This window comes from Papaver somniferum, chromosome 8 (genome assembly GCF_003573695.1).
Source record: "Papaver somniferum cultivar HN1 chromosome 8, ASM357369v1, whole genome shotgun sequence".
Taxonomy (NCBI): domain Eukaryota; kingdom Viridiplantae; phylum Streptophyta; class Magnoliopsida; order Ranunculales; family Papaveraceae; genus Papaver; species Papaver somniferum.
This window is the reverse complement of record NC_039365.1, coordinates 24,563,816-24,574,152: the sequence shown is the minus strand read 5'-3', so window position 1 is coordinate 24,574,152 and position 10,337 is coordinate 24,563,816. Positions and strand designations below refer to the sequence as shown.

Genomic DNA, 10,337 nt, shown 5'->3' with positions numbered 1-10,337 from the left:
TTTATGTCTACCTAAAGACTTTAAATTTAGCATTTTCTGGGAGGCACCTGCGCTCATACGATACGGTAATATCCTCCCTTATTAATTTTCCCTCAAGTGATAACAATTTTCTCATTGTTCAAGCTTTTAACTTTATTTTTTTAGAACATTGAGGACAATGTTAGATTTAAGTTTGGGGGTGGGCAAGAAACTTTTTGTTAGCTTTTAGTTGCAATAATAAACTCCAGAGCCTAGAAATTCATGCCTATTAAGGTTAGCACTAGCCAATCTAAGTGGATGGAAGCATTTTGGTTGTAGGAGTTGAGGAACCAATCTGAGTGGATGGAAACATCTAAATAGAGTTTATTCATAAAAGCACAGAGCTCAGGTGTTAGAAATAGCATGGTAGTTTAGCCATATCTCGTTGAGTCCTTTTCACCTTTTGTTTTTATTTTTCTTTTCTTTTAAGTGATTTGGTGGGGCACACGAATCAAGTTGTTACCATTGCTAGGGTGAAATGGAGTGATTGAGATACCATCAAAAAAAAAATGATACCAGACTATCATACCAACCGGAATAAATTCAATAAAGTCGATTGTTGGTTCCCTTGTATATGCCAATTGTGTTGACCTAGAGTTAGGATTATCTACCGCTGGTCCCCTTGTATATGCTAGTTGTGTTGATATTAGTTAGACCGGTATCTATGTCCATTAGGATAGGTTCATCTTGGAAGAGGCCTTCAGACATATATGGGAAACACCGTTCACCTTAAAACCATCTACGTTTTCTCTATTTCCATCTTCTTAATCTATTCATGTGATTTGTTGACTCCGGATATGATGTCCATAGTGATACTATCTGAGTAGAGCTCTATCACTTATATATGAATTTTAGTATGCTTGAGTGCAAACTCGTGTACATCAATTGGAATTTCGCATCAGGGTAGTTCCTCCTGTGGTCAATGAGAGTATGCCAACCAAGGAGATTCTTTAGTACCTTTCAAGGTTCTGCGTAGATAATTAGGGTCTGGAGTAAAGATTTTGTGGGTACACCTATGGTAAACTCTCCCAAGACTATAACTCGGCCACTAGGGCCACCTAGGGGTTGAAAGGCTTGTTGCAAATGCTAAGTGCAATCGCGATGCTTGCGACAGTGAGTTAGGACTTTTATTTCGTAGATTAGATTTTCTCGGGACTAGTAAATAATAAGTTTGGGGGCATTTGATAGACACATTTATGTGTCTATTTTGTTCTCAATGTTTTGTATTGTTAGTGCTCAATTATGTACTAAATATGGTGTTTTATGTGTTTGTAGGTATTTTTGGAAAATAAACATTTTTGAAAAATTCGGCTCGAAAAGTTGATTTAGGCAACCGGAGGACACGTGTTATTCGGACTCTCACTGCTGGTTAAGGGGCACATCAATTACTAAGGGGAACCTTCTTTACTACTTAGCACCCATTTCTATTCGCACCCCAGTTCAGGATAGGGGGCATTCAACTTCTTCGTTTGAAGATTGAAAAAGGTGGGATAAAATGGTTTAAATCTGCGTAACTTCTGTATTGATTGTTGTGAGATATTTTCGTCAGAATTAGTTGGGAATATCCTGTTGAGCTAAAACATGATTGGTATATAACTCAGAATCGAAGAAAGAGGAATCTGTTGCACACAGCAAAGCACGAGCATATCTCGGGTTCTCACATTCCTTCCCGAGTATAACTGAGGTTGGTGTGTATTTGGAGAGGATTCGACTCAATTTCCCATGTGCTGGCAGCTAGTTTGGAACGTGAAAGAGATAAAGAGGGAGAGTTATCTGTTCATAGACGCATGAAGAATATAAAGAAGGAAATAATACCCGTGAATATGAAAGAAGTTATTGTGATGATTTCTGGAAGTTATTACAAAGATTTTGGGTTGATGTGGCTATAAAAATATGTTACAGGATTCATACAGGGTATGGAGACAATTGGGGAGAAGTTTAGAGCATCACAGGGTCGGGAATATCACTTGCAGGAAAATTCTTTTCTGCTGGTGCAGTGAAGAACATTAGACGCTACAGGACTGTCGTTGTTGCTACAGTGACAATTCCTTTATGTCATTCTCTGTAACAGCTAGTTTTTAACAGAAATAAGTGTTACAAACCCGGTTTTTAATAGTTTTTCTCCATTCCATTATTTTTAAACACCCTTTGATCAATGAAATCAAATTTTTAGCGTGTTTCCATGATGAGAAGCTAAACTCATCCTCTAAGGAGACGGAGGAAGCCAAGTTTCACAAATGTGGTAATTCTATCAATTCTTGTTACGACTATTTGCACTGTTATTCAATTGATTTATGAGTTTCATTGAATGGTTGTGATTACAATTTATGGGTCATGCTTAGCTTAAATGTTTTGATGTCCCATGCTTTAGTTTTACACCCATTACTTTCGATATCTACCTTAGGCAATGAATTAGAGTCAATAAAACTTTATCATTTGAGCTTTTATTGTTTAGAATTGATATTTTATGAACCATATGAGTGCGGAAATTGGTGGAATCCTAGCCCTAGTCTCTCCATAATTTTCACAATACTTTATTTTTTGAAGTTGCTATATTTTTAGTTTTAAAATTTAGATCTAAAATTTGCTTTCACAAGTCTTGAAGGAACCATATTACTACAACATTATTGAAATTACATCAAATTTTCACCAATAAATATTAAAATATCATTATTTTAATATTCTAAAATATTGGACGTGTGAGCAAAACCTTACTTGCTCACATTCAAAAAATGAGAGTTTCAGTCAAGATCAAACTGTTTTAAAATTACAAAATATTGCTCAGACGTCCAAAAATACTTACACTCTCGGGAATGGACGTCGACATAATGGCTCGTGCACCGCCATGGCTAGTGGTCCCACATTAATCCATATTTTGGATAATCCTCCGTATCTTGGATAATCCTTCATATCTTGGATAATCCTTCATATGTTGAATAATCCTTCATTTTGGTAAATCCTTTTCCACCAATCCCCCATAGCCGGGTTCTCCACAACCAATGACCGGTCCTCATACCCATTGGTTGGTTGGTCTCTCTACACATGTTGGACAGTTCTCCATCTCCCGGATCCAGGGATTTCTAAAATTAGGGTTTCAGACTTATGATAATTTTGATAAGTATTAATTTTCATATTGATCCATCTATCAATATGTTCGATCCTGATACCAACATTTTTGTTGCTCGACTATCCAACCAACATGACATTGGACAACCATCCACTTGTCCCATCATCCAATATTTTATTGGACGGACATTCAATAATCTAATCCCTATTCGACAACTCATGACATGGGTATCCTATAATAACTCAGCGATATATGATTTCTTGTCAAATACTTGACATATCAAAGTAAGTCATGATCCAGTAATCTCATCAGACTAACATTCATCAATCCAAAATATCTGAGTATTATTGATGCCTCAGACAGTACAATTATATTTATGTCACAATTCATTAGACTCGACGTCTATGCATTATTGTTGTCCCAGCAGAAACCTTATGCTCAATCCATGAGTAACAGAGTATATCACATTCATCAATTATGTGCTCATCGAGGCTAAGACTCATGGTCTATCCAAGTAAATAATTAAATACATGTCTGCCTTGCAGACTCCATATACACGAGATATCAAAGTAGTGGATGAACAATCAACCAAGTCTCCCGCGCAATGTGGAACTGGTTCAACCACGATTTTCCACTCCCGCATTCTTCCAGTCCTCTACAACCGTCACACTTACTAGAGATCAATGTGTTAACTACTTCTGCAATATAAGTAGGTTCATCAGCCTATAATTTTATAAGACAATTTAACTCAATTCAAAGGATGTCAATCGAATACTACTGAACAGAACTCAATCAATCTAATCAGAATTCACTGACGGTTCATCAAACTTACATAAGTCTCCAACACATTCACAATCCTTCAATCATCATTGAACTCACACAATTCTCAGTTTCCCTCCTACATATCGACCCTTATCCCACTTTGTGGCCGAATTGACTTGCGAACAATCATTGTCTCGGTTTAGGCCGAAGTCATACAGATTGATCTCTCGAACTCAAAGCACTTCCGTGCAATGCATCTGTTAAAGATTTAGGAAATTTGCTTAATCGAGGATCCTCCTTACGTAAGCATAACTCTGTATCTTAAATCAAAAACCAACAAATCGTTTTTACCCGTCAACAGTATTGCCTTTAGAAGCATCTTTCATTGGAAATACATTGGTATTTTTTAGAACATAAAGTAATTTTATAGTGTTATCGATCGCTATGCTTACCGGTTGTTTCTCACATATATCACTCTAATCAGCAGATGTAGAACCCTCGTCTACCTCACGACATTTACACTTTCTAAACCCACGTCTGATGACCCTGCAATGCATGCAAAAAGAAGGGATTCTTTATGAAAATGAGATGGTACAAAGTATACCACCAATTTTTTCGTTAGGAAACATGTATGGACAAAACCTAATAAAATCCCAAGTAGGTCAAAGTAAAGACTCTTGAATAAGATTGTATATAAAGCTTTTCTCTTTATCTTCCACAATCAACATGTACAGACCAAAGGTATGGATACCTGATTTTGTAGAAGAGTTCTTAGACGATCTCAAAAATCAATATCCTAAATTAATTTAACTGTATTATCAGGAACCAAATTCTGACAAGTACGAAATTTGTAACCAATCTTTGATCAAAATATGAATTCAACAAAAATAAGTCTTGTTTTTGATCTCAAATAATAAGAACTTAAACTATCATGTATTACTTGTGTTATTCCTTTTGACAAGGATCGTGTGGATCCTAGATTTTGATCCACGAGCAATTTTCAGCGGAAATTTTACATAAAACATTGAATTTAGGAGCTGCTCGCTTGGGCCGACATCTTTAGAAGATCTTTTTGGCAAATGACAGTAAAATAAACAATAAGGAGGATTCCATGGTGTGGAATTCTATGACCCCAAAACACTTCAAACTTTGTTGGGAATACTGAAAAAATTTCACTTGATTTTCTCTGCTATTTTGCAAATAATCAATGGAGATTCAAAGATAACAAATAAAACAAAATGAAATCAAATCAAAGCAAGTTCCGTAGAGATACCCGTTTTATTATAGCACCCGAAGTAGCAATACACAATATGACAGTAAATTCAACATTCAGACAAAATGAAACCTTTAACAACTTTAAGCAATTCTTGAGCTTTTATTGGATCAGAATGTGCCATTCCATGAAATCCAAATTCCTCGATCCAACTCATAACTTTCGCACCATTTTCTTCTATCATCTTCACAAACTGAATATCCCTATCTACCAAAGGATCTTCATTACTACAAGTAACTAAACATTTTTTATAAACCTTAATTTCCTCTCTAAATTATCACCAACACCAACAACAAATGGATTACAATAAGCATGATCTCTATTGACTCCAACTGGTAATCCTAATTCCCACATCAAGTCATTCACAATTAAAGGCACATACTTATCATCAACCAATCTCAATTCAGATTCACTTCTTTCTAATCCACCAAAATATGGTTGGTTCAATATTAACCCACAAATCTTCATTGGTTCTAAATCCAATTCTGATGGTCCTAAACATGAATTATAAGCAATATTTCCTCCTGCACTACACCCCATAATGAAACATTCGGAGAAATCACCATAATTTCTCAACCATGGTTCACCATTTATGGTATCCAAAGCTTGGTTTTGGACCCAAATTAGTGATTCTACAGCATCTTCGTAGGCCGCTGGTAATCGGTTCTCTGGCGCGAGACGATACTCTACAGAGAGTACTATAGCTGATAACTGATTCGCCATGGATTTGCAGAAGTTATGGAAAATCGTTGAATTTGCATTACGTAGGATAAACCCACCTCCATGAAAGTAAATTATCAGTGGAAGAAGTTGTTCATGGTTATGTTGGGATTCGGATGGTCTGAAAATTCTGATCCAGGTTTTGTTTTTGGGGTTTAACTCAATGTCTTTGGTGTCTGGATCATCATTTGAATTGGTGATCGGATTGGGAGAGTTTCTAGTGAGAGTATCAGTAGTAGGGTTGTGAATGATTCCCAGTAGTTCGTATGGATTCATGGTGCTAGTCATTGAATTGGGAAGTGGTGGTTCTGAAGAATCATCTGCCATTTTTTTCTTCTGATTTTTGAATTCTTGAGTTGGTTGTTGAATTGGGAATGTGGGACAAGGTTTTTATTAACTTTTTAAAGAGGTGGCTAGTAATGGTGGGCAGTTGGGGACTTTAATATAAGTGGTTGTGGGATGTGGAAGTAAAATTGAGTGCATACCAAGTCTACCTGCACGTTTACTACACCCGTATGGACCATTGCAGAAAAAAAAAATCTTGGGGGAATTGGTGGATGCTAATCTCTGCAAATAGTGAGTAGTGGTCACATACATTTAGTAATCAACAACATATATTGCAAAAGGCTATAAGCAACTATACGTGCATTCTTTTATTATATGGCAAAGTTTCTACTGGTGCAACACTTATTCAAGAGCAATGACAATACCATTATTACCTTAATACAAACATCAAAAATAACTACTAATATGAAAGCATTCTATGTACTAATAAGACTTACTACAGCCAAAATGAAGAAAGCTTCCTTTGTTGCACGGCTACAGTCAAAAATAAAGAAAGCTTCCTGAGCTGGATATGTCTGCTGCATCAATCAATCACATAGCTTCCTATGTTGCATGACTGCTGCATCAATCGAGCGTAAAATCCGTCCGAGCTTTACGGAACACATCATAGGAGGAATTCTTTGAGATATCCGAGCATAGTTAAATGTCTCTTAGGATCAATAAAATCAACCAAATGGAAACCAAACTCACTAAAATGAGCAGTTACTGGAACATTGTGTCTAATCAACAATCTTACAAGTTCCATCTGACGATCCAAAATCGGGTCTCCTTCAAACCCTCTTATCAAGACCCTTGGCAATTTCTTAATATTGTCATAATATGCAGATTTAGTCTTTGGATTAAGACATTCATGGTCAGCATCGGATCCTTCTGGTAATGCCAATTCCACCATCAAATCAATTGCTGGAGCAGGGATGATCATATCATTCTTATATTTCCTTTCTGACTTAGTTTTTTTGGTGCCAGAGAAAAAAGGTTGGTTCAAGATAACCCCGGATAACTTGACAGGTTCTGTATCCATCCCAACTGCAAGCAAAGCCGTGTAATAAGCAATTGTAGCACCTGTGCTCGAACCCAGAATGTAACACCTCGAAAAATCAGCATAATCTCTCAGCCATTGTTCGCCATTCGGATCTAAGGCTTGGTTCTTTAGCCAGAGAAAAGCATCTGCACCATCTTCATAAGCAGCTGGTAGTTTATGTTCCGGTGCTAAGCGGAAATTAACTGAGATCACAATCGCAAGTAATTCACTACAGTAACGTGAACAGGGTTCGTTGTCAAAAACATTGTCTACGCTAAACATGATGAATGCGCCACAATGGAAATATACTATAATGGGAAGTCTAGCAACATCGGTATCATTGGATGGTATCTTTGTAGGACGGTAAATTCTAACGTACGTTTCCTTTTCGGCATTCAGAGGAACGTCTTTGGTAACAACAGTTAGACCAGGAAGGGACATTTCTTCTTCGGATGTTGGTGGTACGAGAAGTACTTCTGCGAGGCGAGTAATAGAGCCATCTGGATTAAGAGCGATTTTGAGCCTTTCATAAGGATCTATTGCCGGAACTTTTTCTTCTGTTTTTTCAGCATCAGCAGCAGGTGTTGATTTTTCTCTAGACTCATTGTTGTTACCTTGTTTTGTCGGCTTTGGTTCCTCAGACATTTTTGTGTCTCCAACAAATTTTTGATCGCATTCGCTCTTACTTTGATACTTTTTTTGATGCAAAATCTTAATTCGATTCAGAAATGAAAATTGAAAGAAATTTTCATTTCCAAATGTCTGAGGTTTAGAGAAAGGCATGATAATAGCCATACAGCATGCTAACTTTTTTTTAGCCTTTTTTTCTTTTTCACAAAATTGGTTAAAAAGACCAAAATCAATAATTTCTGGGTGAAATGGACAGTTAGATTTTGATATTGTTTAAATGGACAAAAATGTAAAAATAGGCAGGATGTAACCAGTTTCATCGTGCTCATTTTCAAATATATTTTTTTTTTTTAATTTACACAGGATGTATCCAGTTTCATCCTTACTATTTTTAAAATTTAAGCTAGGATGAAACTGATTTCATCCTTACTATTTTTTTTTGGTCATTTCACACAAACTACTTTTTACTCGTCTATTTAAACCGTGATTTAAAAAAATTTCGACAAATGACCCATTTTCCGTTTTTTTTTTTTTTGTATTTCGCACACAAATAGGTCAAAGGATTCACCATGAAATTAGGATCCAATGGTTGTAATACTGAATTCCACATGCTATCCAACAAAGCCGAGTTCAGTTATGTTTTGCCCGGTAGCAGGGGAGAGGCCTATACGGCAATAACTAATCTAATGCCATATTTGGCATGTATATTGTATAATACGGCAATGGCTGCAAATGAGAAGTAACAACCATAAACCAAGCGTCCTCTGCCCCATAAACCAGTCGTGCTTTATTTTGGCGTGGAATCGTGGATCTAGAACATCACTACACTAGCCACTGACAACATATTGAAAAGAAAAAAAAAGATTTATTTTTTTAGGAGAAAATCTAATATACGGATAAAAGAAAAAAGAAAAACAAATGAGAAAGTAAAGGCTCCTATCCGTACACACGAGAGCCTTTTCTTCCAAGATTACTAATAGGGGTAACGAATTGTTTGTGGGTGTACCAAAATATAGGGTTGGTACATCCTCAAGTAAGTTGACACCCCCATTAGCAGTCTTGTTTTCTTCTCAGCAGATTTTTCGTGACCCTTTCCAAACTGAACTTGTTTGGTCATCCTTTCCAACTTAACTTCTCCATCTTCTTTTCCTTCTAGGTTTATGATATTTGTCTTTTTCTTTCAAAAAGGAGGTAAGTCTCGATTACCTTAATAAATATATTTCGTTTTAAAGACGGGATAGATTATAGGATTGCGATCGGATTATAGGACTGACCAGGAAATTTCCAATCACCACAAAAATTTCAAACTGCAACCAACATAATGAAGCTACTTAACAACATAGTTACATGACAAATTCCAAAATAGAATCCTAACCATTTCATATGATTTTCTAAATAATAGAGCTAGTTTGAATGGCCTGGTTTGGGTTGAAAGTAGCACAACCATAACCGAGATAGTTTTATGATATTTGTCATTAACTTAATAATGATGTTATTTCTTTCTTCTTTCGTACCCCCCATTAGGTGGACTTAGCAATGAAGAGAACCTAAAAGTTTTCTCCATTTGTTGAGAACCAGTCAGTAGTATCTTGTTAGTGGTAATTTCAAGGGAGTTATCCTTCCTGAATGCCACATCTTCACTTGAATAGCTCTCATCTTCATCAATATCTTCAGCTTTTTAACTGTAATAGCTTCTTCATCGTCATGAGAGGGAGATAAGCAATGGGTATATCTAGTATCTGGCATTACTTCCCAAGTCTCAAAATATCGGCGTACGTCGATTGAAGACGAAGAACTACTAAGCGGAGCTTGTGAAACTTCATCAACAAAAGGTATATGGAGACTTGAACTCATCTATCACTCAAAAGTCTATCTACTCTATCTCTTATTGGAGACAAAAGTCGTATAGCTATATAGACTTCGATTATACACATTTGATATTGCGAGCTGAGTTTAACTCGCTTACATATTTCTCGAAATATGTGTTGGTAAGCTTTCTCTTTAACCAAGTTCATCTTATATTATTGACGAAATTCAAAAGATGATCATGTGAAAATCGCCTTGTAACATCTTACATGATTTGTGTGAGACAGCCATTTGATGTAGACTCGGAATGTTTCGTATTGATCATTCGAGCACTTGAAAATTGCTTTGAAACTAATAGTTTGTGTGAGACAGCTATTGTTGTCTTCCAAGAATTTTTCAATGATTGAAATGAGAGTTTAGAACAAATACAATGATTGGATATAGCACATTATGCGTACTTGTATGCTAATTGTTGCAAGTTATTCCAAGTCCGGGAACCATAGTATGCAAACCCGTATGCGTACTGGTTGGTTAATGGAAGTCCGGGAACTTAGTATGCATACAGGTATGCGTATTGGCGTCAGTTTCAAGTTCCGGAAATTCAACCGAGTTTGGAAGGTATGCGTACCCATTCGCATACTGGCGAACCAAAATTAAGTCCGGCTACTTAGGTATGCGTACCCGTTTGCATACTT

The 10,337-nt window shown here is 36.4% G+C and overlaps 2 protein-coding genes across 2 annotated transcripts; both read right to left on the bottom strand.

Moving 5' to 3' along the window:
- Positions 1 to 5,086: 5,086 nt before the first annotated feature.
- LOC113304564 (probable carboxylesterase 8) lies at positions 5,087 to 6,350 on the bottom strand. Its single transcript, XM_026553703.1, has one exon. The coding sequence runs from the start codon at positions 6,165 to 6,167 to the stop codon at positions 5,358 to 5,360; it is 810 nt and encodes a 269-aa protein (XP_026409488.1). The 5' UTR covers positions 6,168 to 6,350; the 3' UTR covers positions 5,087 to 5,357.
- Positions 6,351 to 6,789: 439 nt separating this feature from the next.
- On the bottom strand, positions 6,790 to 7,851 carry LOC113305285 (probable carboxylesterase 9). Its single transcript, XM_026554357.1, has one exon. It carries the CDS (start codon positions 7,849 to 7,851, stop codon positions 6,790 to 6,792), a length of 1,062 nt encoding a protein of 353 aa, XP_026410142.1.
- Between the last annotated feature and the right edge of the window lie 2,486 nt (positions 7,852 to 10,337).